Here is a 27818-nt window from a genome sequence, read left to right on the forward strand (position 1 = left end):
TGGCAACACTCTTCCCAAATGGCTAGCAAAGCTCTGAAAGGCTCTTCAAACTACAACAAATATCAAGCCCCTTCTGTTTAAAACGCTGCAGTTGTTCTTCTTGGCTACCCCATGCTATGTCGTATTACCCTTTAGCTGCCCTTGCAGACCTATCCTAAACGCCTTGTGCCTGGGGTAGAATGTGGATGCAACAGGTTCATCATCATCAGCATCATGATGATGATGATGATGATGATGATCATCATCATCATCACCACCACCACCCCCACCAACAGCTGCAGAAGCATCACCACTGCCACCACCACCACCACCATCAGCGGCAGCAGCAGCAACATCACCGCCATTTTTGTTTTAATAATAAGGTCGAAACTAAGGAATTTAGTTCTCCTCGAAAATGTTGGCATGTTTGTCACCAACTTAGGTCGGAACTTTTGAAAATATCGTTCCATGCATTGCGCACTAGAGCAGTAGTTTCGAACTTTGGATTTAGGTCCCAACTAGCTTGGTAGTCTCCATTCATGCATTCCACTACTGGTTACACAAAAAGTGTGTTCATAAGTGGAACACTTCAGTTTAGCGTGTGCACGCATGCGCACGATACAGATCCCAAGGTTGCGAAGAAAGTCTCAGGCTTTGGAAAACACTAATACATGCATGCAGGAAAAAAACAAAAAAACTTAAGGACAATAATATATAGAACACTTCATACGCTTATGCCAAAGCCCAGCGCGTGGCTGAAGATAAGGCTTGCCGCCACCATTTCCCATCTTGTCATAATGATGTACCAGGAGCTGAAGAAGTAGTTCATGAAGGTCGCGCCGAAGAAGAGGAGACATGCGACGACCCCGGCGTAGCTGGTTTTCTTTAGGAGAGCTCCCATCATCAGGCAGAAAGACGTCGTGGCCGCTGAGTAGAGCATGAGAAAGACCCAGAAGAGTGACATAGACAGATCACCTAACAGCGCCTTGTTAGGCGTGTTGGACTCCACTGAGAAGACCAAAGTGAAGATGGTCATGAAGATAAAGTGGTAGAGGTAGATTGTCAAAAACCACGACGTCCATAAAGCTCCGGACGACAGGCCCATCATTTTCATCGTCTCCTTCAGCTTCTGCTCCTTCTCGTACACAATGAGCTTCGTGCTTTGGAACACGTTCACCACCAGCGAGATGAAGATGAGGAGATGGAAGTACGACTGGTAGTACATTAAAATAGCACTGAAGCAACGAGCGCGCGGGAGTAGCGCAACCAAGCCCAGGCTAAAGTTGCTGTTCCCGCCCCATTCTTCTATGAAGGCTTTAGACATCCGGTACTGAATGTTGTTACTAACTTCAGACTCTCCAGAAGACGGTGGCGTTAACATTTCAGGACCGTATGTATGCAAGTCTTGACAGCCAGGATGGCGTCGAATGTGATATTCTGCTGTGAGGGGCAGCTGTGTGGCCGTCTCCAGCCCATTGAACCCAATAGCGACCACCATCGTCAAGTTGCTCGTTCGGTAATAGTCCAGCAGTGCAGTCATGTTGGAGAATCCTATCTTCCTGTCCCAGTATTTTGCATCAGGGTGGTCTGTAGGGCTTTGCCTGTCAAAGTACGACATGAGCCTTTCGGTCAGAGCCGTCTTTGGAGTAAATCCAAGGATGTTTGTAGGCCTATTCAGCCTATTGCGTGACTGTCTCCGGGGAGTGGTGGAAAAGGGTTCGATACTAGGTTGGTAACTATCGCACACACGTGTATAATCTTTTGGAGGCACGACAGGTGTTGGTCCCAAAGTGTCTCTGGTGGCGAGTTTGTAGAAAATAAAAGCGATCGCAAGTGGAGTCGCTATCTCCAAGATGGTAACGATGATGTTGCTTTTCCTCAGCAACAAATTTTTGTACATGACGAGAACTACTTGTCTTCCAAACCCCATGATGGTGACGCTTTTCTTTTAGTCCTGATGCCCGAGAAGCATTCCTAGCAAATATGTCGACGAGTCATCATTAGTCTAGATGTGCCCCTCTTGATGTAGATTCAAGGAACACTGAGATCGGTTTGCTTACCCTCACGCTTGTTTCAGCATGGCAGGCGAGCAGCCGGTAGTTCTCGACTGATGTAAAATAAACTAATACGTCAGCTTGTTACAGAAAGGAATTACGTCTAAAATGAATAGTGTACGTCATAGTCTACAACATTTTGTTCCTCATCAAAACAAATATAAAACACAGAAGCAACTACTTCAGGTTAGTTCTTTATCAAATCAAATGTTCGTCAACTTGGTGCTGACTTCATCACTATGGTTAGGACAAGTACTGTGTATTTACGATTAATATTACGTCATTTTCTTTCGCGCGCATTCTTTCTTTCGCGCTTTCTCGCTTTCTCTGCCGTCTTGGTTCTTTCTTTCCTCACACACACACACATTGATGATGATGATGTGTGTGTGTGTGTGTGTGTGTGTGTGTGTGTGTGTGTGTGTGTGTGTGTGTGTGTGTGTGTGTGTGTGTGTAAAGAAAAACTATAGGCCTGTTTCCAACTTGCCATTCATTTCTAAAATTCTGGAAAAAGTAGTGCTTAGTCAGCTTCTCTCCCACCTTGAAACCAACAACCTCTGCAACCCTCTTCAGTCAGCGTATTCACGACTTTCCGACCTTGACATTGTAGTGGGGGTCAAGTGGGCGTCGGCATCATTGTCCAATCAGAAATTTTGATGCGCTTCCGCTTCCTGTCCCGCCCAGTCTGCGCAAAAGAAATGGCGCAAAACTGTTTGCGCGGAAAAAGGTGATGAAAAAAAGAACACAACCTGGTTTGATAACCAAATGATTGCGATCTTGCATTCTAGCATCATTTAATGTGGAACAACGACACATCTGATAAACAAATAGCCAGTTTGTTACCAACATGAGAAACTAGGGTTTAGAATCGAAGCGGTAAACCCGGACGCTGTTTGTACACGTAAATCCGGAGAAGCTATCGAAGTAGGTGACATGTCGTTTCACTCCGAGTGTGCCAGCACCGGCCCTCTACCCGCCAAACCCCCACTAGGCAGGGAAAGTGGTTCGACCTTGCATGAATGCAGGGCAAGTTCGAGTTTGCTAGCTAAAATTGCTGCTAGTGCTTGCCTTGTCTAGATCTGGAACTTTTTCAATTGGATTTTTTCTCTCTATTATACTGGAATAAGTGGGTGCTTTTCTAGATCAAAGCATCGACCGAATTAGATAATGATGTTCCTTGCATTGCATTCTCCTAAATCTGTTATTCTAACCAGTTTGTTTAAGAATATAATTGTTCGTTTTTTGTTGATAAGCTTACAAGATTTTTTCTTTTTTAAGTAAGTGGTTTCACACGTACAACATGAGACCCACATGCACTAGACAATGGAAGTTGAGGTCCTCGTTCAATACCACAAATGCCAGTATTATACTTCAGACTCCTTTTGGAGGAATGTGTGGGGTTTGGGTGTTGAACTTGAAGTGGCAGATTGTTTGCACAGGTATGAATGTTCGTACGTTCGTACGTGCACGCATGTATGCAGGCATTTGTTTGTCAAGCAGGAACATGCAACATTTTGTTGACCGTATGTGAGTGCGTGTGTAATAAAACCAACGACAAACAATACAAAAAGCTCCAGCTCTGCTTCTTCACCAGTCACAGACGCATTGCGTTGTTCAGCTTTCCAGAAATATATTAACTCAGTCAGAACCGGCTTCATGAATATTTTATTTCAGGAAAAAGTCAATCGAATCTACACAAAAAAAGGTTATTGCGTTGTTCTGTCTTTGAGACTGTACCACGTAATATTGAGCTTCTAGAAGAAACATGTCTGTGGCATAGTTTGACCCAACAGATAGAGAAGTCAACAGAGGTATTCTGCCGTCAGCAGCTTTATTGCTGTTTTGAATTTGATCTTGCATAATTTTATTACATAATTTTGCAACACACAAAGAAATCGTAATTGAATATTTTACGCAAAATTGAATAATTCGCAAACATGTTTGTATGAACAAATATTATTTTAAGAAAATATGAGTGTGAGGATGGACGTATTTTGAGTGAAGTAGCAGAAATTCTTTTTAAGTTCTTTAGCTACATGCACACGTTCTGTTAATTACGTTCTTAGCAGGGAGATCCAGATTAATAATACTGCTGTGACAGGTTGTGGTTTCCATACACACTTTGAATACAGAAAAAAAAAAAAAACACAGTTAAAAAAAAATGTGCACATAGGATTAAATCATTAAAGTGTACAGAATAAAAGCAACATATGTACAAAAACAAATCTCGTGGTTCTCTTGTCAAACCCACTGTAGTAAGCACAGAATAGGAGAGAAGATTTTGGAGAAGGTGGCTTTACCTACTGAAGTAAATGATCAAGAGGATTCTAAGCATCCAGTGCTAAAGCTCTCAAATCACAAGACATACACACTTGTTGTGGCTATCCGAACTGTTGATTTAAAAAAAACCATACCTACAAATTGAAAACATCTATTACAAAATTATATATATTGTATGGATCTGTCTTTGTAAAATATACTGTACAGAAAATTTTAAATAATCTGCACAAATCTCGTGGTTCTCTTGTCAAGTAGTAGGCACAGAAAAAAAACCAAAAAACCCTGTGTTTTGTCTTGTAAATTATACTTTACTAAATGTGTACAGTATTCTAAGAAAAAAAATTCTTCCTTTTTATCATATCAATTGCCTCCCTTGAATTTTATTTGTAAAATAATTCTGAGAAAAAAAGCTTTCTACTTAAAAGCAGTGCAATCAAGAAAATGGGTACAACCTGTGTGTATACCTTTATTCCTTATTCTTTTTATTTAATTGAGGATGTCACAACGCAGTTTTACTGATTTAAAAAAAAAATTCGCTTCAAATTATCTCCCTTGAACAAACACTTCTTTTTACAATTAAATTTTGTTTACACGAAGAGGTAGTTTTAAGGGTATATATACAAAAAAACAATATTGCAACCTTAGATGTATTTACATTTGGACTAATTCCATTAAAAAAAAATTCAAACTATAAATGATAAATCAAAATAAAACAGATTTTGGGGCTGTACACAAGCTAATAGGATTAAACACGAAAGTCGTACCCAAGAATCGTCAAATACTTTTGCTAACAGCTATACTTAAACATAAGAAAATATGATCTGCATCTCTTGTTATGAAGATGATGGCACTGGTCCACCGAAGTGCATGCCATATATGCTTTACTGTGCGCTCTCCCTCTCAATGGTCTTTCTCTGGCTGACTCGATTCTGAGGAGATAAAAGAAAACACATTCAGTACAAGCTGTAAAAAATAACAACAAAACTAGTATTACTTAAAGTAGCTGCTGGTTTCTGAGTATTTGATTGAAGGCCCAATCCGACTTGTAAGAAGTTTGCCCGACTGTCGCAGATTTGGTCAGGTATGGAGTAAAATCATGCCTCAATTTGGTAACATACAAACTGCAATATTCTAAGGCTGTGAGTGTGAGAATACATCGGTGCCACTTTTTAAAAACTTTCTTTTTGTGTGTGCGCATGTTTTAGTGCCAAAAATGAAGAGGCCGAGTGCTCTCTCTGCAAAACTTGTGTGAAGCTTCAGAGCTCTATCAATGGTTTGAAAGAAAGAACATACTTTTCCATTTTTGACGTTCTTGTTCCCTTCCCTGTGAAATTTACTGTCCGTAGGTTACCGGATTTTGTTAATGTCCGTGAAAACCTCAACTATTCATTGCTGAGTGCCTAGTGATAGCTATCCCCCCCAACGACCTAGCACTGCTGAATCCTGATTCTTCCCATTGTTTGATTCTGTAATGAAATTGTGTAGTTGGTAGTTATGTGAGCTTCTTCTTGGAGGGGTGGGGGTGGGGGGGGGGGGGGGTGCTGGTTGGTTGGGTTTTTGGGGGTTATTAAACCATCAGATTAAAAAGTAAGACTTCATTGTAATGTGCAGATATTTGTTCAGGTGCCCACCATTTTCTATGTGAAAACATGTTGCTAACTAACATGAACCCAACCATAAAACGTGATGTAGGTGAGTAGCCCATCTAGAAAAAAAAACCTGTTCTAATTCGGAATTAGAACAGGTTCGTTTTTCTAGATGGGCTACTCACCTACATCACGTTTCATGGTTGGGTTCATGTTAGTTAGCAACATGTTTTCAAATTCTCATCAGGTAATCACGGCTGACACTAAACACAGAACAGGTGGGAGAGACATAATTCAATTTACTCACCTTCCTTGCATTGTGAGACTGGCCATATGAATCTGCTGAAGTAGTTCCTGCACATATTTAATCAAATATTCATCTTAATAACGTGTTAATATCGCTTGTTCTAGCAAATCAGACTTGACAGTTTTCTGATGGCTTGCACAATTTAAGAGCTTGCCTGTCCCCAATCATTACAATAAGAAACAACATCTAGTATGCAAGTATTTTCAGGGTATGAAGGTTTTAATATAATGTCGGTTCTTCTGGGGGCATGGAGAAACACCTTACACAAAGTAGAACATACACAACAAATTTCAAACAATTGAGGTCACACCATAGTTTTACTCACAAACAAACAACAGCAATACAATAAACAGTCTGCAAACGCCTACATGTTGTCTACACTAGGTATAAAGAAACAAAGAAGCACATGAAGACGGGCTTTGTCAAGTAGACCATTATAGCGAATGAGCAACAGCTGATGATCCAGACCACCAAATTGACATGATTTCCCCTTATTCAGTTTGTGATTGTAGTCATATTGACGATGCATGACTTCAATTTTTCAAAGTAAGTCTCTTGGTGCGTTTACGGATACATTCATTGTCACAATTACGACATGCTAATGTCTAACCTGGGTAAACTTCAATTCATGACTTTTTTCAAACTGGCATAGAAATTATGAGCATACCAGAATTATTTTCCTGTTAGACTGTCTTCTTCTTTTTCTTCTTCTGCGTTTGATATTCAATTCATGGCTGTCATATCGTCAGGTCAGTGGCTGCCATGAAGTCTGCAAATTAGATGATATTGTAAAGAAAGTACATGTAAGTAACATCTCATGATATTCTAACTTCAATTACATCACCTGTCTCACAGTCTGCCTCTTTAAAAATTAATGAATAATTTCAGTAACATAATTTTTGGGTAAAAAATAAAAAGGTATGAGAAATAATCCTCACTTTTTTTGTAATAACCCTCACCACCAATTGTTTTATTTCATTTCCATTTTAACAGATTTAGCACCTCTCCGAAAGCCAGAAATACACTTTAAATCCCACGCCCCCCCCCCCCCCCCCTCGGCCCCCCCTACATAAACTAATTAAATAACTAATTAAGGAAAAAAATCCTTACATCATAAAAAGTCAGAACCACCAAAACCACCCCCCCCCCCCCACCCATCCAATAAAACCTGAATACAAAAACACTTCAAAATAAAAAATGAAAACATTTAATTCCACTTACAAAATATAAAAGTTGTTATGCTTTATTTTCATTATCTGTTTACAAACACATAAATTGCTGTGCAAATCTTTTTAAAAACATCAATGCCTGAGACACCAGTAACCTGTTTATATTGTTGACCTTGTAGCTTTTCAGTTTAAGAGGCTGTTCTGGAATCTGCACTAAAGTCAAACATAACCATGAATACCGTGGGAAAAATATTACATCACCAAGACCGAAAAAATAACACCAACCGACACTCCTCACCCTTATTTTACCCACTATGCCAACCCAAAGACTGGAAAATAATAATCAAATACAGAATGAACAAAAATGCTTGATTTCATTTCTTCAATGATAAGTTGAAAATCTTCATTCTTCATAATAATGTTATTGGCATAATGTGTAATTGCCACAATTTACAGAGTTTAATTAAAAAAAATGATGCGATAAAAATCAAAGTGAAAACATTTGTTTTTATACTGATACCTTATTTACCTTGTGGCTTGTGTGCCTCAGGTTTAGGAGCGGCTCAAACGTCCTCTGCTCCTCAGTCTGCAAGAAATTAAGCGATGGCCTGAAGGAGAATAGAAAAAGATCCTTTGTCAGCACCCTGTGTATGTGTGTGGGTGGGTGTGTTAGATAAATAGGCGGGGGGGGGGGGGGGGAGGTGCAATAGCTACCACGCCTAATGCAGTCTGCAAAACAAGTGCAACACTTCTACAGAGCTTTTATGATACAAAGCTTCAAATAAGAAACACATTACAATCAAATGAAAGCTGAGCCTGTCATTGCAAAATAAGGAATATACAACAATCCAGTGGCATGTAAAATATTGTTCCTTCAGAAAGATGGCTCTGACAGCAGAAACAATTTAACTTGAAGTTTGAGTCCAACATTATTTCTCTACATTAGTGAACGTACTTGCAGTAATACCCCTCACACATGAACTATTCACAGACTGAATAACAGTGTGTTCCCAATGTTGCTTCCGTGTATCGGTTAGATCCATCTCGGTTAGATCCATCTGCAGAGTACGGATTGTCATCCGTTTAATATTAAAAAGGAAAAACAATCAGAACTTGTCATCAGTGATCAACCTACCTTGCAAGAGTGGGGTGAAACACTCACTTCCTGCCAACATGTCTGCAAAAAAAGAGGAAACAATACCAATGGAAGCTTAAAATGGTTCTTTTGTTCAATATGTGTACACGTGCTTCATTTCTGGGGTGAAAGTGTAAAATATATTGATGGATTGATAGAACAATATTGCCTCAAGTTCACCGCACCAAAAAATACTTATCAATCAACATTGTCATCACTCGATCAGCTATTCCATCTCTTTCATAAGTGTGTGTGTGATGGTGTGAGCGTGTGTGTGTTTGTGTACGTGTGTGTGTGTTTGTGAACAAGCGTTGAAAAACGTATGTTTACCTTGCTCTAGATCTACCGACTTTCGTAGGCGGAGACTTCTCTGCCGTGACAGCGGCTTCGTTTCCCTGGCAGAATTCAACATCTTGTACAGATCTGCCGGTCATTTTCATTTCCTCCGCTTCTAGAGTCACTTGATCCACAGGTTTAACGAACATTGAATGTTCTTTTAGTTCTTGTGACGGAAGTAAAATCAAGGAATTAAGTGGGCATTCCTGAGCCCTCTGCTGGCTTCATGTCCACAAAGTAAATCGCACAAACTTGCAGGGTTTGGGGGGTAGTTTATTACTTTGAAGAAGAACAGCTAGTCGTCGCTGCCCGTTCAGCATTCTTCGCGCGACTTTTGTTTTGCAGAGGAAGGCATATGCAGGTTTTTTTCCTGATGAATGTTGCCAGGGTGCACAAACTGAGAAAGCATTCCCGATTTTCCACAATTTTCTACTTCTTTAAGCTTTACAGTCTTTTGCACAACATGATTTATAACTGCCGGTGTACGTCTAATTCATGATGCCAACCAGCTGGGTCAAAAGTTACGTTCGAGAAAATACTCGTTGAACTAAGTTCCAAACGAATGTCAAGGCCAGTTCTTGACTGGTTTTGAACTGAAGTTGGGCTCCAAATGAAAATAAACACTTCCTCCAGCTGCGCGACCCATTGATAACAACAGTTGGAACTGGTAGGAAGATGAACAGGTCTTGCGAACTGGCTACACACTGTTACGGTTCAAGTTTAAGTTCAAAGTAAACACTCAACTGAGGTTGCAGGTAATGGCGGACTTGACTTCCTTCATAACCAAATATCACTCTTCTGACAAAAAAACGCAAATGCTATGTTAAACCGGAAAATACGTAAACCGGAAAAGGAAGCGCATCAAAACCAAAATGGCAGCCCCCATGAAATCCGAAAGGTCACGGAAAAAAGTCGTGAATAGGGCTGGCCACAGCACCGAGACTGTTTTGCTTCGTGTTGTGAATGACAATTGACATTCTTTCTGCTCTGGATAATGATGACCTATCAGTTCTGCTTCTCTTGGATAACTCAGCTGCGTTCGATACGATCGATCACTCTGTTTTGCTCTCTCGTCTCGAATCTGTTTTTGGCGTTCACTCTACCGCTCTTCACTGGTTTAGTTCATATCTAGCCTACAGGGCCGTAGTCAGTATGTGTCTGTCAATAATCTCTCATCTCCTCCATCTCCTCTCTGTTTCGGCGTTCCCCAGGGATCAGTTCTAGGCCCAGTTTTATTTGTACTATACAGCACTCCTCTCTCTGCCGTCATCAAGCAACACGCAGTCAATCACTACCTCTTTGCAGACGACACACAACTCCAACAAGATATTAAATCATGAATGACAAACAATATGCTCAAGTTAAATGATGACAAGACTGAATTCCTTCTTTTCTCTGGAGCTTCCTCTTCGACCACTTTCCTTCCAGCCTCCATCACAGTAGGTTCTAGTGACATTTCTTTCTCTGATAGTGCTAGGAGTCTTGGGTTCATCATGGACTCCCACCTCTCAATAAAACACCACATCAAAAAAGTCTGTCAGACATGTTACTTTGAGATCAGAAGAATAGGTTCCATAAGAAAATTTCTCACTGTTGATGCCACTAAAACTCTCGTTACATCCTTCATTCTGTCTAGATTAGATTACTGTAACTCCCTTCTCATAGGCTGCCCTGACTCCACTCTCCAACCCTTGCAAAAAGTACAACACTCTGCTGCACGTCTCATTTTCAGAGCACAGCATCGACAACCCTGCACTCCTCTCATGAAAGAACTTCACTGGCTTCCTGTGTCTGAACGTATTAAGTATAAAGCTGCCTGCTTCTGCTACAATATCATCTCTAAATCGGCACCTGCCTATCTTTCGGAACTGGTCTCCCTCTACACTCCCTCTCGCACCCTTCGTTCTTCTGATGTTGCTCGACTAGTAAATTTCAAGGGGCTTATTGTCCGTCAGGTCTTAATTGCCTATATTGGACATGAATTGGTTTATACGATTCGAGTTTTTACGCCCTCACGGCTTTTGATGTATGCGTGTTTAGGTGGTATCAGCCATCTGCACTTATGGTAGAATGACCAAGATCTTTAACGTGCCATTGTGGTGACACGGGGGTGGGAGATGGATACCGTCTCTGGGTCTGCACATAAAGTTGACCCGTGTCCGTCCCGGCCCGGATTCGAACCAGCGACCTTTCGATCACAAGTCCAGTGCTCTACCACCTGAGCTACCCGGGCCCCGTTGCTCGACTTCCCCGTCAAGGTCGCTTTAAACGCAAGGCTCATGGCTTCCGCACGATTTCGTATTATGGCCCTCAGTTATGGAATTCACTCCCCTTTCAATTACGTCACTCTCCATCCATTTCATCTTTTAAGTCCAATTTGAAAACTCACTTGTTCCAACAACATTACGGATAGTTCCTTAGCATAGAGTCTGGGGATGTGAGATGTGCATAATGTGTTGTTTGAATCTGACAGTGATTGTATGAATTGTGTATACATGTATTGTTGTCACGCGCTTTGAACTTCTGATAAAGCGCTTTATAAATGCCAGTTAGTATTTAAAGTGTGTCTAAACCCTGCAAGTACAGGTTTGAGTGTGTGTAGAGGGGTTCCAGTTACGACATTTTTCTGCACTTTAACCGCTCTGCGCTCAGCCGTTCGCCAACTGGCATGCGTGCTAAATTTGCTCATCCGGACTTTGCCGAGAAAACCCGGGAACTCCCGACGCGCCAGCCAAGTGCCTGTGAGAGCACAATGGACGACAGTCAGTCGTGGCGCACAAAACGTGGTGAACCACAATCGTGTTGTACCATATATGTTTGAACCTCGGGCACGAGAAAATGAAAGGAACGTGGAGGAAAATCATCTTTCTGACAACAGCAGTATGATTAATCGCCTTGGGAACACAGACTGGTGAGTAACGAAGTCACGTTTTATTTTGGGTACACAACAGATAAAGTTGGATGAAACTTAGTCTCAATCAAAAGGTACTTTACAAAACAGGGAAGGAAGTCGCGTCATGAATAATTAATTTCCAATCAAATGGCCCCTTGCAGACAGCGTTCGTTCGTGTCACAGGCGACTTCCGGCTAGTTTATGACGGTGACCCGTGGAGAGGGAAAGCTTTACATTGTGGCTGACGAAGTTACTCGACTTTATTTTTGTATGACTAGGTAAGAGGCTTCATTTGTGGAAGAAGTGTCATATACTTACGTTGATTTTCTTCACTTGGCTTAGCTGTTCTCATTCTAACCCCGTTACGGGTAGGCAACGCGTGTTAAATTCATAGCTAATACAGTAATAGAATCCAGTGGCATTCTTGACCTATTTCTGATACAAGTCCATGTAAGCAAGCCAAAGAACATTTGTCGTGAAATTGATTGACGGAATGAGCTTCAAACTTAAGCATAATTAATTAATGTTCTTCAATCGACGAAAATGGCGGACGTCAGTTACGCGAAAGAGTTGTCCCCCTTGTCCGTTAATTCCTTCTTTGACCCATGTAAACAAAATGCATTCGTATAGTTCATCGGAGTTCATTCCGTAACTTCAAAGGGATCTAAAATGACTTGTTATGATTACAAGTGCAGGTTCCACAAATCTGGAACCGCCTGCCTGTAGAAACTGCCACAGCGCCATCCCTGGCATCCTTTCAGGCCAGGCTGGCAACTCTCCACTGACCCATCATCCCCCCCCCCTACCCCCAACCTCCCCCCCCCCCGAACTTCACCCCTGACCAAGCAATAGACCGGAACCACCATCACCCAAGTGTAGCAGATCCATCACCATGCTGATGTTGGCTACCTATCACTAAGAAGAAGAAGATACTTAAATGCCTCTGAATTATGAGCTATGAATTTAACACGGTCTTCTTCTTCTTCTTCCTTGAGGACTGGGTTCTTGCGAACGTCTCAGACTCAGGTTGAGTCACTGTTACCGAGAGTGGCTAGCTCCTGCAAACAGGGAGATTAAAAAGGTGGGGAGGTTAAAACTATGTAGTGCGTTCAAGGGGCTCGCATGCCCGACTGCAGGAGACTGCCGCTGAGACAGGAGCGAAACGACTCCAGGTAGGACGCCGACGATACCAGTGTTGGCAACTTATTCCATTTGGAGGTTGTGGGGGGGGGGGGGGGTATAATGAGTTTGAAAAGGCTGGGTGGAGGGCGTGTTCGAGGGTCAGAGGTAAAGGTGTATGCCGCTGCGGCGATGGCTACTAGTGAGTTATTGTTTTTGTACAATCTCACTAGTCGCATGTTTCGACGGCGGGTCTCCATGCTGTTTCAGTTGAGTTTGTTGAGCATAGTGGTAACGGAGACAGGGTTCCTGTCTGTGTAGTTGTTGAACACATACCTTGTCGCTGGACCTTTTCCAGTGGAGCTTTTTCCTGTTCAAGGTGGGCATCCCATACTGTTGCAGCATACTCCAGGGTGGGCCTGACCATGTGGTGTAGGTTGCCGTTTTCGCCTTTTGGGTACACTCCCTGAAGTTGCGTCGCAGAAAACCAATAGTCCGGTTCCCTTTAGCAGCCACATTGTTGATATGGTGGGTCCATGTGAAATTGTACAAGATTGTTACCCCTAGGTACTTGCAGCTTGCGACGGTTTCTAGCTTTTGACCGTGAAGAACGTAGTCAAACAGGTGTGCGATTTTGCCTCTTTCATGGTTGATGTGGATGGTGTTGCATCAGTTTGCTGGGGTTAAAGCTCATTTTCCATGTGGTCTCCCATTCAGCCAGGGACCGGCACGGTTGGCCTAGTGGTAAGGCGTCCGCCCCGTGATCGGGAGGTCGTGGGTTCGAACCCCGGCCGGGTCATACCTAAGACTTAAAAATTGGCAATCTAGTGGCTGCTTCGCCTGGCGTCTGGCATTATGGGGTTAGTGCTAGGACGGGTTGGTCCGGTGTCAGAATAATGTGACTGGGTGAGACATGAAGCCTGTGCTGCGACTTCTGTCTTGTGTGTGGCGCACGTTATATGTCAAAGCAGCACCGCCCTGATATGGCCCTTCGTGGTCGGCTGGGAGTTTAGCAAACAAACAAACAAATTCAGCCAGGGCATCCAAGTCTTGTTGAAGCAGACCTTGATCTAGCGGTAAAGTTTAAGATTACCCATATTGGTTGAATGTACGTCAAAAAACAACCAAATCTCCAATCCCCTTTCCCTTACTATCTTTGTCTCCCCCCCTCTCTCTCTCTCTCTCTCTCTCTCTCTCTCTCTCTCTCTCTCTCTCTTTCTCTCTCTATCTCTCTCTCTCTCTCTCTCTCTCTCTCTCTGCTTTAACTCTCTCCCTCTCTCTTTGCTTTAACTCTTTCTCCTTCTCCTGTTTCTAGACCGGCACGGTTGGCCTAGTGGTAAGGCGTCCGCCCCGTGATCGGGAGGTCGTGGGTTCGAACCCCGGCCGGGTCATACCTAAGACTTTAAAATTGGCAATCTAGTGGCTGCTCCGCCTGGCGTCTGGCATTATGGGGTTAGTGCTAAGACTGGTTGGTCCAGTGTCAGAATAATGTGACTGGGTGAGACATGAAGCCTGTGCTGCGACTTCTGTCTTGTGTGTGGCGCACGTTATGTATCAAAGCAGCACCGCCCTGATATGGCCCTTCGTGGTTGGTTTTTACACCATAAGAACCATGTCTAGATGCCACTAGTGCCTGCTGCAATACTGTACTTTTGTTGTCTTTTTTTCCCTGTTTCTCATCATTATATTTAGTCAAGTTTTGACTAAATATTTTAACATCGAGGGGGAATCGAAACGAGGGTCGTGGTGTATGTGCGTGTGTCTGTGTGTCTGTGTGTGTGTGTAGAGCGATTCAGACTAAACTACTGGACCGATCTTTATGAAATTTGACATGAGAGTTCCTGGGTATGAAATCCCCATACGTTTTTTTCATTTTTTTGATAAATGTCTTTGATGACGTCATATCCGGCTTTTCGTGAAAGTTGAGGCGGCACTGTCACGCCCTCATTTTTCAACCAAATTGGTTGAAATTTTGGTCAAGTAATCTTCGACGAAGCCCGGACTTCGGTATTGCATTTCAGCTTGGTGGCTTAAAAATTAATTAATGACTTTGGTCATTAAAAATCTGAAAATTGTAAAAAAAAAAATAATTTATAAAACGGTCCAAATTTACGTTTATCTTATTCTTCGTTATTTGCTGATTCCAAAAACATATAAATATGTTATATTCGGATTAAAAACAAACTCTGAAAATTAAATATATAAAAATTATTATCAAAATTAAATTGTCCAAATCAATTTAAAAACACTTTCATCTTATTCCTTGTCGGTTCCTGATTCCAAAAACATATAGATATGATATGTTTGGATTAAAAACACGCTCAGAAAGTTAAAACAAAGAGAGGTACAGAAAAGCGTGCTATCCTTCTTAGCGCAACTACTACCCCGCTCTTCTTGTCAATTTCACTGCCTTTGCCATGAGCGGTGGACTGACGATGCTACGAGTATACGGTCTTGCTGAAAAATGGCATTGCGTTTAGTTTCATTCTGTGAGTTCGACAGCTACTTGACTAAATATTGTATTTTCGCCTTACGCGACTTGTTTTGTTTTTCCATTTAACTTGTTGCAGATTTTCCTTTCGATGAGCAACACTTTTGAAGACTGTCATTATGACTTAAACAATTTATAGATTTTCATATTGATGTCAAACATTTACAGATTCATCGACTTCTTGACAAAGCTGAGAGAAAAAGTCCCAGAAGTGTGCCTGTGGTGCGCCAGCCTTGAAAAGTCTCACCCCCATGGCTGGTCGAAAAACCTCTAACCTTGTCCCTGAGAACTCCACCCTGCATCACCCAAGAAATCCAACGGTCAAAGGAGATTGAGATGTTCTCTCTGTCTCACACCCCTAACGCCACTGAAGGCCCAGCGGCCAGGTGGCTGGAGCACGAGGGTTAGCCTGGACATTCTGAAAGAGGGGCTGAGGACTGCGAGAAAGCAGTTACCGTTCTACTGAAGGAGCTTGGTGTTGGTCAGTCAGGTAGGGATCAGTTGCTTAAAAAGCCTTCTGATCTTACAAGTCATTCCTTAAGACCAGTCTTAATATACACAGTAAGATTCAGCACAGCTGCATTCCAAACATGGAAATGATTTTTTTTTTTTTTTTACAGATGAGTAGGCGGTGTTTTTTTCTCTGTCGTAGACACCACCAACAGGACTATTAATCTAAAATATGGCTTGACAGAGAAATGGTCACTGATTCAATACCTGTAAAATATATAATTTCTTTATTTTTTAAAGGAGCCATTCTATTCAAGTACATGTATGTATTTGTGTGTTCACAGTGTTGTGGTGAAACACTAGCTAGCAAAGATGGCATCGACTCCAAAAAGGCCAACCCAAGAAATGCAACAGTCAAAGGAGATTGAGATGTTCTCTCCATCTCACACACCTAACGCCACTGAAGGCCCAGCGGCCAGGTGGCTGAAGCACGAGGTTAGCCTGGACATTCTGAAAGAGGGGCTGAGGACTGCGAGAGCTGTGGGAAAGCAGTTGCCGTTCTACTGAAGGAGCTTGGTGTTGGTCAGTCAGGTTGGGATCAGTTGCTTGAAAATCCTTCTGTTCTTACAAGTCATTCCTTAAGGCCAGTCTTAATATATATATACCAGGGCTCGACAATAACGAATGCCCGACAGCCCGGGGCAAGCGTTTGCAAGTAAACCTTATGACCAGCTGCCCGACGGGGCAAGTGACATTATGTCAGTGAAAATTAAAATGTATTCAAATACCTTGGCGTACAAAGGACCAAACTTCCGAAGAACAAGACTCTTCCAATGTTTCCCCCAATGTTATCGATCGCTTCTGCTAACCGGAAATGCTTTCGTTCATGTATTCACCCTATTCAGGAATTTCCGATTTGGTGACATTTCTTTAATCTAACGCGGCTTCTCATTGGTTTAGGTCACGGCTAAGTGCCAATCAATGAAGAGCTATCTGAAAACTGAGAAGCACAGTTCAAAATGGCTTCGCAGTCGTCGATGTTTTCCTTTTTAACAACTTCAAAGCGCGGTGTAGATGACACAGACGATGGTTCGAAACGAAAATCCCAGAAGAAGGCTACAACTCAGCTCTTGCTGTTCAAAGGTGGTGGGAAGAGGGAGAGAGAGCAAGAAGACCAACGTAGTCGAAGAGCTTGTTCAAAGAAGGTGGTGGGAAGAGAAAGAGAGAGCAAGAAGACCAACGTAGTCGTTAAGCAATGATAATAAATAAATACCTTCACTTGTTGAAAGAAAGAAATGCTTGCAAAACATCTTTGAGCAAAAGAGTCAGTGTGTTACTGTTTGCGTTACTCCGTTTTATTGTTTTATATCTCATTCTCTATTTAGTTTACTGTGGCAAGTAAAAAAAAATGGGGCAAGTAGTGTTGATGTGTACTTGCCCGACAGTTGTCAGAAAAGTTAATGTCAAGGCCTGTATACTGAGCAACAAAAGAAACGCGAAAAAATTCTGGAATGTTTGACAAAATGTTTAACAATTGTCATTAACAAAGTTAGAATTATCAAACCACAAAAGTTTGATGAAGGCATATTTGACTAACTGTTGTGTGATTATTTTGATGCTGCGACTTTCAACACACGGGACAAGCAGGTTTAACGTTAACGAAGTTTTGGAGGTCTCGTTCAGTCAGTCTTCATCGCGCTCTCTAGCTACTGATCGGACGCTGGTGGCTTCCAATAATGTTCCTGGTAGTGTTAGTGGCTGTATTGAATCGATCTCGAAGACGTGGCAGGAAATTGCGATATTTTCTTATTGAGGTAATGCGAATAATCTACCGCGTTGCATAACTGCAGTGCTTCTAATGTGAACAGAACATTGCTGAAGGTTATAGACTGTTGACATATGCACGTTTAAAGCACATGCCAGTGCTTCTGGATCATCCCCAGCTTTAAATCGACCTGGCATTTTGATGGTGTCAATCTTGGCATCCTGGCTGTTTCAAAAGTGAGACTGGCAGCAAGGGTGCCATGGTCTCTTTTGGTTGCTAATGCATTAGTGAACACATCTCACACATCAGATTTCTCCTGCTCCACTTGCATGTGCTGCGAGCGCGCATTATGTGTTTCACGTGAAACCTGCTTGTCCCATTTATTGAAACTGTCGCAGCATCAAAATAATCACACAAAAGCAAGGTCAAACATGCCTTCATCAAACTTTTATGGTTTGATAATTCTAACTCTATAATTGTTGGAGATTTTGTCAATCAAACAATGACGATTGTTTTCGCGTTTATTTTGTTGCTCGGTATATGTATACAGTAAGATTCAGCACAGCTGCATTCCAAACTATGTGGAAATAAAATGTTAAAAAAAAAATTTCAGATAAGTATGCGGTGTTTTTTTCTCTGTCGCTGACACCACAGACAGGATTATTAATGTAAGATATGGCTTGACAGGGAAATGGTCACTAGTTCAATACCTGTAAAATATGCAATTTCTTTATTTTCTTAATAGAGCCATTCTATTCAAGCACATGTATGTATTTGTGTGTTCACAGTGTAGTGGTGAAACACTAGCTAGCTGGCATCGACTCCAAAAAGGCCAACCAAAGAAATGCAACGGTCAAAAAAGATTGAGATGTTCTCTCCATCTCACACCCCTAACGCCACTGAAGGCCCAGCGGCCAGGTGGCTGAAGCACGAGGTTAGCCTGGACATTCTGAAAGAGGGGCTGAGGACTGCGAGAGCTGTGGGAAAGCAGTTGCCGTTCTACTGAAGGAGCTTGGTGTTGGTCAGTCAGGTATGGATCAGTTGCTTTAAAATCTTTCTGTTCTTGCAAGTCATTCCTTAAGGCCAGTATAAATATATATATATATATATAGACATAATACATTGGATATGGGGACTCTGACACCAGCTGGTTATTTGGGAACTTGTTTTCAACTGCTTGCAGCAAGTTGAAATTTGGCATTGTGGTTTATATGTCGACTTAGTACCCAAATATAAAAAGACATTCTGGAAAATGTTATTATTAGGTATATGAAAACATAAGAAGGTCCCCATATCCACGTTCCCAAAAAGCTTGTCTGAATATATACTATATATAATAAAAGTTTCTGGGAACACTAACTTTTTTTTTTAATATTCAGGTGAAACAACATTCTTTCACATGTATTGTTTGCAAAACTTGTTTTAACTTCAAACTTGTAAGATTAAGGCCACGGTCTTCAGTTTTCTCTTTTATTGGTCCTTGTTTGAGCAGTTCTTATGAAGCTAACTCGACACCAGCCGGTTATTTGGGAACTCGTTTTCAACTGCTTGCAGAAAGTTGAAATTTGGCATTGTGGTTTATATGTCGACTTAGTACCCAAATATAACAAGAAGGGCAAAGCCCATACGACTCACATGCTTGACCTTGACCTTTACATGACGTTGACCTTCAGGGTCAAGGTCAAATAACTAAACCTAGCAATGACATCATACACTAAGAACTGCTTTACACATTTTTCCTACCAAAATACATGTGAAGGTCAAGGTCATCCAAGGTCATGCAACACAAAGCTGTTAATTCAAGACATAGGAAGTACAATGGTGCTTATTGGCTCTTTCTACCATGAGATATGGTCACTTTTAGTGGTTCACTACCTTATTTTGGTCACATTTCATAAGGGTCAAAGTGACCTTGACCTTGATCATATGTGACCAAATGTGTCTCATGATGAAAGCATAACATGTGCCCCACATAATTTTTAAGTTTGAAACAGTTATCTTCCATAGTTCAGGGTCAAGGTCACTTCAAAATATGTATACAATCCAACTTTGAAGAGCTCCTGTGACCTTGACCTTGAAGCAAGGTAAACCAAACTGGTATCAAAAGATGGGGCTTACTTTGCCCTATATATCATATATAGGTGAGGTATTCAATCTCAAAAACTTCAGAGAAAATGGGAAAAATGGGAAAAATAGCTGTTTTTTAGACAACATTTATGGCCCCTGCGACCTTGACCTTGAAGCAAGGTCAAGATGCTATGTATGTTTTTTGGGGCCTTGTCATCATACACCATCTTGCCAAATTTGGTACTGATAGACTGAATAGTGTCCAAGAAATATCCAACGTTAAAGTTTTCCGGACGGACGGACGGACGGACGGACGTCCGGACGGGGGGGGACGGACGGACGGACGACTCGGGTGAGTACATAGACTCACTTTTGCTTCGCATGTGAGTCAAAAAGACATTCTGGAAAATGTTATTTGTAGGATTTAAATATATATATGAAAACATAATAAGGTCCCCATATCCACGTTCCCAAAAACCTTGTCTGAATATATAATATATATAATAAAAGTTTCTGGGAACACTAACTTTTTTTTTAATATTCAGGCATAACAGCATTCTTTCACATGTATTGTTTGCAAAACTTTTTTTAACTTCAAACTTGTAAGATTAAGGCCACAGTCTTCAGTTTTCTCTTTTATTGGTCCTTGTTTGAGCAGTTCTTATGAAGCTGTGTTGTATTCAAATTGATAGTCGGTTGTGCAAATAGTATTTAACCATGTTTCTTATGCTGTGACAATTTGGGTGTGAATGTGAGTGTGGACGTGGATATATGATTTACTGCAACATTTAAAACAAAATCATGTGCTTTTGCATTTTGGAAATAAATTCTATTGATTGATTGATTGATCCCAGCGAAGCTGGAGGTATCCCGTGAACGCTATACTGTAATCGATTTGAGAAATGTGCACACCGAATAATACATGATAAAGAAGGATTCGTTGTGCCCGGCTACGTGCTACAGTTGGAGATGGAAGTTCACCAAAAATGGGGACCATACTAACAAAAATACGGTGGGTAAAATAGGCGCCCCCATTTTTTCAGCAAACGCCACCCCAGGCCGCTTTGGACGGGTAGAAATTCCGTAGTTTCCAAGTCTATGGATAAAGCTCGCGTAAGAAGAATACGTCACGGTCGAAAGTCTTTGACGTCAATTAATGCATCATGACGTCATGCCTCCCTGTAGTCTTTCTCTCTCGCGCAGTGTGTGTGTTTGTGTTCATTTTGTGCACATGTGTTAGTGTTACTGTGTGTGTGTGTGTGTGTGTGTGTGTGTGTGTGTGTGTGTGTGTGCGCGCACGCGTGCATGAGTCTGTACTCGTATGTGTGTGGTGTGTGTGTATTTGTGTGTGTGTGTGTGTGTGTGTGTGTGTGTGTGTGTGTGTGTGTGTGCGTGCGCACGCGTGCAAGAGTCTGTACTCGTGTGTGTGTAAGTGTGTGTGTGGGCATAAGTGTATGTGTGTGCGTGTATGTGTGTTTGTTTGTAAAGGTGTGCATGTCCGTCTGTCCATATGTGCGTATGGGTGTGTGTTTTGTGTGTATGAAGTTTTTTGTTAGAGAGTGAGTGAGTGAGTGTGTGTGTGTGTGTGACTTGGTGTGTGTGTGTGTGTGTGTGTTTGAGAGAGAGTGTGTGTGTGGGTGTGTATGTGTGAATGTGTGTGCATGAGTTTGTGTGTATGTTTGTGTGTGTATGAGTGTGTATATGTGTTTGTTTGTAAAGGTGTGTGTGTCCGACTGTCTATGTGCGTATTTGTTTGTTTGTTTGCTCAACGCCCAGCCGACCACGAAGGGCCATATCAGGGCGGTGCTGCTTTGACATATAACGTGCGCCACACAAAAGACAGAAGTCGCAGCACAGGCTTCATGTCTCACCCAGTCACATTATTCTGACACCGGACAAACCAGTCCTAGCACTAACCCCATAATGCCAGACGCCAGGCGGAGCAGCCACTAGATTGCCAATTTTAAAGTCTTAGGTATGACCCGGCCGGGGTTCAAACCCACGACCTCCCGATCACGGGGCGGACGCCTTACCACTAGGCCAACCGTGCCGGTCTATGTGCGTATAAGTGTGTGTTATGTGTGTATGAGATTTGTGTCAGTCAATGTGTGTGTGTGTGTGTGTGTGTGTGTGTGTGTGTGTGTGTGTGTGTGTGTGTGTGTGCGTGCGTATGTACAGTGTGTGTGTGGGTGTTTGTTTGTTTGTTTGCTTAACGCCCAGCCGACCACGAAGGGCCATATCAGGGCGGTGCTGCTTTGACATATAACGTGCGCCACACACAAGACAGAAGTCGCAGCACAGGCTTCATGTCTCACCCAGCCACATTATTCTGACACTGGACCAACCGGAGTGTGTGTGTGTGTGTGTGTGTGAATGTGTGTGTGCATGAGTTTGTGTGTATGTCTGTGTGTGTATATGTGTTTGTTTGTAAAGGTGTGTGTGTCCGTCTGTCTATGTGCGTATTTGTTTGTTTGTTTCCATAATTGTCAGGGCGGTGCTGCTTTGAAATATAACGTGCGCCACACAAAAGGCAGAAGTCGCAGCACAGGCTTCATGTCTCACCCAGTCACATTATTCTGACACCCGACCAACCAGTCCTAGCATGCACTAACCCCATAATGCCAGCCGCCAGGCGGAGCAGCCAGTAGATTGCCAATTTTATAGTCTTAGGTATGACCCGGCCTGGGTTCTAACCCACAACCTCCCGTTCACGGGGCGGACGCCTTACCACTAGGCCAACCGTGTATGTGCGTATGAGTGTGTGTATTGTGTGTATGAGATTTGTGTGAGTCAATGTGTGTGTGTGTGTGTGTGTGTCTCTGTGGGTGCCAGTGTGCGAGCGTACATGCGTGCGTATGTACATGTGTGTGTGTTTGTGTGGGTGTGTGTCTGTATAAGAGATAAAGAGAGAGAGGGTTGGTTTGTGTTTGTGCGTGTGCGTAAGTGTATGTGTGTGTGTATGTGTGTTTGTTTGTAAAGGTGTGTATGTCCGTCTGTCTATATGTGCGTATGGGGGTGTGTTTTGTGAGTACAGTGAAGTGTGTGTGAGAGAGTGAGTGAGTGCGTGTGAGTGAGTGTGTATGTGTGTACGTGTGTACGTGTGTAACTTGGGTGTGTGTGTGTGTATGTGTGTGTGTTCGTGTGTGTGTGTGTTTGAGAGAGTGAGAGAGAGAGAGAGAGAGGTTTGTCTTTCGCTGGGGTATGCAGTGCCTTGGCGTTGAACATCTACTTAATTGATAGTTTGTCATTTGGTTTCGTACTAGTAAGGAAGTGTTCTTTTCAGCTGTGAGCTTATAAAGTTTATATTGATGCTTCAGACACTGCATAATCTTTTGAAGAACATATTTGCGGAAAAAAATAGCACACACACACACACACACACACAGAGCGAGAGCGAGAGAGCGGGGGAGAGAGAGAGAGAGAGAGAGAGAGAGAGAGAGAGAGAGAGAGAGAGAGAGAGAGAGAGAGAGAGAGAGAGAGAGAGAGAGAGAGAGAGAGAGAGAGAGAGAGAGAGAGAGAGAGAGAGAGAGAGAGAGAGAGAGAGAGAGAGAGAGAGAGAGAGAGAGAGAGAGAGCATATTTGCGGAAAAAAATAGCACACACACACACACAGAGAGCGAGAGCGAGAGAGAGAGCGAGAGCGAGAGAGAGAGAGAGAGAGAGCACAATACTCGCTTGCAGTCACTCCCTGTTTACACAATACACACTGTTCATGAAGGTTTTAAACAGATACTGTTGTTTATTAGTCCAGCATCAACAACACAAACAATAACATAAGCAACTATTGTTTTAAAGAAAAAGACATACCTCGTCTTGCAAAAAGGTGGATTGTTACCGAAAATAAAATACAGTCATTTAAATCTACTGATAACTAAAAAGAACATTAAAGATAATACAGTCTTATGTATAGTCATTGAACCGAAAATTATTAACTTGTAATATGTTTGCAAAAAAATAATCGCACCCAAAAAACATGATTTTGAAGAAATATGATGTCACTAAGCATGATTAACCTTCGCCGACAGTCGCTAAAAACATTCTTCGCCGACCGTCGTCGAAGGACACATACTTTTAACACAGACAGCCATGCGTAGTCGGAGGACACATACTTCTCAAAGAAAAAAAAACGTGCTCAAGTAGAGAAAACAAGAACAAGAAAAAAAAGTACAGAAATCAGGCTTTTCATTGAATTAGATTATCAAACTAAATATATTTCCAATTTTGTACTTGCATTTATCTTTTTTCGTGTTGTGTAATTACGCACCAAGTTAATTCTTACCTGAAATAAACATTAATCACAACTCAGCTTTTATTTTGACATCGAAAATCGTTATTTCTTAAACACCATGAATCAAAGTCCATGGTAAAAGTGAAACAGGTGACTGAACAATGGGGAGGCAGAAAAAAAGAAATAAACAAGAAAAGGACCACGGGTCCTAAAATCACCCAACCGTATGTGTAGACGGATAGACACAGGCAGGGACGCTGACAAAAGTAACAGTCACCCCCCTTTCCTTTGGGTGGGTGACTAAAAATGACAATAAAGGCTCACCTAAATATATGTTCTTATCCCATTGGGGCGCATGAGGTGACTAAGAACCCAAAATAAGAGATCCCCCCCCCCACCTCCCAGGGCGGACCCTGGGAACAAAATTCAAAATCAAAAAAGCATTTCAATGGAAAAAAATTAATCAAAATCAAATCTGATGATACATTTCATTACGCTAATAGGATAATTGCCTAACTCAGAGTTAGATAGTTTTGAGACAACGGTTCCATAATAACGCCAACAATTGTGTCAATCATCTGTAAAAATTCCGAAAAGAAATTGCAAAGAGAAACGGTTGCTGATGCCATGTCAGCAAAATTGCCTAACTCATAAGTCAGTTATCTTAACAGCATACCCATGCTTTTCTGTCTATGCATGTGCATCCCATGGTAAACAAGATCAATAGAAATTTGGATTAAAGTTCATTCTACTGAAGTACAGAACCCAAAGTTCAATGCAGAGGCTGCTGAACAAATCGCTTTTTCTCAAAACTTGCAAAAGTGAGTTAGGCAATTATCCCATTAGCGTGACGATTTGCAACATATTATATATTATTAAACATTGCTTAACGTCCAGCTGACTACACCGAGCCGTCTCAAAACGCCCCACGCTGCCAACTAAAAAAACCTAAAAATTACCAATGAAGGTATGTCACCAGTCCTTCTGATAAACCATGTTTACAAGGACATATAATTGTGAGGCTCTGGAAACGATGAGGTACTTTCCCCTGTTTGTAAAAACCAGGTTTTAAAAAGAAAAGAGGATAAAATAATGTCCACGAAGAACTGTGATCCTTGTATCTCTATCTACTCTGCTTCTTTGCAAGACAAGTTTATACACGATTAGCTAGGAACCTGCGTAAACACCGAGGTTTACTACGAGTTTAAGCAGAGCTTTAAGACATGTCATTTAAGCTATTTTTACACAGCAAAAGGCGGTAAAAATGTCATGTGGGATCATAATCACCACGTTTTCTGCATGCAATCATTTCTCCGATTAGCAATCTTCCCACTGTGACACCAGCGACTAAAGGCACTTCACATCGCCTCCTTCCCTACTTTTCAAACCAACATCACAGGGTACCAGACCGCAATTCCGAGAATATACCAGTACTGATTTATGACGTCTCAACATAATTGTCTTAGCAAGATTAAAGCAGAGTAGATAGAAATACAAGGATCCCAGTACTTCGTGGAAAATATTAAGTAAAAATGCAGATCCTTGTTCATCAAGACCTAGGGTCATACAGCAAGACCGAGGGTCATACAGCAAGACCGAAGGTCATAAGCAAGATCCAGGGTCATACAGCAAGATCCAGGGTCATACAGCAAGACCCAGGATCATACAGCAAGACCCAGGGTCATACAGCAAGACCCAGGATCATACAGCAAAACCCAGGGTCGTACAGCAAGACCCAGGGTCGTACAGCAAGACCCAGGGTCATACAGCAAGACACAGGGTCGTACAGCAAGACCGAGGGTCATACAGCAAGATCCAGGGTCATACAGCAAGACCCAGGGTCGTACAGCAAGACCCAGGGTCGTACAGCAAGACACAGGGTCATACAGCAAGACCCAGGGTCCTACAGCAAGACACAGGGTCCTACAGCAAGACACAGGGTCGTACAGCAAAACACAGGGTCGTACAGCAAGACACAGGGTCGTACAGCAAGACACAGGGTCCTACAGCAAGACACAGGGTCCTACAGCAAGACACAGGGTCGTACAGCAAGACACAGGGTCCTACAGCAAGACACAGGGTCGTACAGCAAGACATAGGGTCGTACAGCAAGACACAGGGTCCTACAGCAAGACACAGGGTCATACAGCAAGACACAGGGTCGTACAGCAAGAGCCAGGGTCCTACAGCAAGACACAGGGTCCTACAGCAAGACACAGGGTCGTACAGCAAGACACAGGGTCGTACAGCAAGACACAGGGTCCTACAGCAAGACACAGGGTCCTACAGCAAGACACAGGGTCATACAGCCAGACACAGGGTCATACAGCCAGACACAGGGTCCTACAGCAAGACACAGGGTCGTACAGCAAGACACAGGGTCCTACAGCAAGACACAGGGTCCTACAGCAAGACACAGGGTCATACATTACGACACAGGGTCCTACAGCAAGACACAGGGTCCTACAGCAAGACACAGGGTCCTACAGCAAAACACAGGGTCATACAGCAAGACACAGTGTCATACAGCAAGACACAGGGTCATACAGCAAGACACAGGGTCATACAGCAAGACACAGGGTCCTACAGAAAGACACAGGGTCCTACAGCAAGACACAGGGTCATACAGCAAGACACAGGGTCCTACAGCAGACCGCAAAGAGCCTATTAAGGGCCCACACAAACTTTAACTTGTCACAACAAGTTATAAATCACAAGTTGAAAAGGAACTATGTACACATTAACAATCTTGGCATTATTAATTGTTTTGTCGTTTAAGCTATTTTTACACAATGAAAGGCGGTAAAAATGTCACGTGGGATCATAATCACCACGTTTTCTGCATGCAATCATTTCTCCAATTAGCAATCTCCCCACTGTGACAGCAGCGACTAAAGGCACTTCACATCGCCTCCTTCCCTACTTTTCAAACCGATATCACAGGGTACCAGACCGCAATTCCGAGAATATACCAGTACTGATTTATGACGTCTCAACATAATTGTCTTAGCAAGATTAAAGCAGAGTAGATAGAAATACAAGGATCCCAGTACTTCGTGGAAAATATTGAGTAAAAATGCAGATCATTGTTGATCAAGACCGAGGGTCATACAGCAAGACCGAGGGACATACAGCAAGATTGAGGGTCATACAGCAAGATCCAGGGTCATACAGCAATCCCCAGAGTCATGCATACATACATAATGCGTATAGCCCAGCGGACTGCAAAGAGTCTATTAAGGGCTTACACAAACTTTAACTTGTCACAACGAGTTATAAATCACAAGCTGAAAAGGAACTATGTACACATTAAAAATCTTGGCATTATTAATTGTTTTGTCATTAAACAAAGATCGACCAATCAAACACAGCAATAACACCTTCCTATTTCAAGTTTTACGAATCGTAGTCACACTCAATTCGTCAAAACTTTGAACATCGTGATTTGTATGTCGTACGTGACATGAAAACCCATGGTCATACAGCAAGACCCAGGGTCGTACAGCAAGATCCAGGGTCGTACAGCAAGACCCAGGGTCGTACAGCAAGACCCAGGGCCGTACAGCAAGACCCAGGGCCGTACAGCAAGACCCAGGGTCGTACAGCAAGACCCAGGGTCGTACAGCAAGACCCAGGGCCGTACAGCAAGACCCAGGGCCGTACAGCAAGACCCAGGGCCGTACAGCAAGACCCAGGGTCGTACAGCAAGACCCAGGGCCGTACAGCAAGACCCAGGGTCGTACAGCAAGACCCAGGGCCGTACAGCAAGACCCAGGGTCGTACAGCAAGACCCAGGGTCGTACAGCAAGACCCAGGGTCGTACAGCAAGACCCAGGGCCATGCATACATACATAACATATCGCGTATAGCCCAGCAGACTGCAAAGAGCCAATTTTTGTCTTGCTGTATGACTGGGAATTGCAGATATGTTCTTCAAAAGATTATGCCGTGTCTGAAGCATCA

At 42.5% G+C, this 27818-nt stretch overlaps 1 protein-coding gene and 1 long non-coding RNA gene across 3 annotated transcripts; both read right to left on the minus strand.

Moving 5' to 3' along the window:
• Positions 1-703: 703 nt before the first annotated feature.
• LOC138956636 (phospholipid-transporting ATPase ABCA3-like) lies at positions 704-1909 on the minus strand. Its single transcript, XM_070327945.1, has one exon. It carries the CDS (start codon positions 1907-1909, stop codon positions 704-706), a length of 1206 nt encoding a protein of 401 aa, XP_070184046.1.
• Positions 1910-3678: 1769 nt separating this feature from the next.
• Positions 3679-9757, minus strand: LOC138956638 (uncharacterized). 2 transcript variants are annotated; one of them, XR_011452735.1, is made up of 6 exons: positions 8838-9757; positions 8508-8549; positions 7902-7980; positions 6871-6972; positions 6204-6250; positions 3679-5239 (listed from the first exon to the last, which is right to left on the minus strand). It is a non-coding gene; the product is annotated as an uncharacterized lncRNA (long non-coding RNA). The 2 variants fall into 2 exon arrangements; XR_011452736.1 differs by having other exon boundaries at positions 7893-7980.
• Positions 9758-27818: the final 18061 nt, after the last annotated feature.

This window comes from Littorina saxatilis, unplaced genomic scaffold, assembly GCF_037325665.1.
Source record: "Littorina saxatilis isolate snail1 unplaced genomic scaffold, US_GU_Lsax_2.0 scaffold_810, whole genome shotgun sequence".
NCBI classification, from domain to species: domain Eukaryota; kingdom Metazoa; phylum Mollusca; class Gastropoda; order Littorinimorpha; family Littorinidae; genus Littorina; species Littorina saxatilis.

What these genes read in the sequence shown, in the direction of transcription:
- LOC138956636 (XM_070327945.1), bottom strand. Translation starts at nt 1,909, where the DNA reads ATGGGGTTTGGAAGACAAGTAGTTCTCGTCATGTACAAAAATTTGTTG.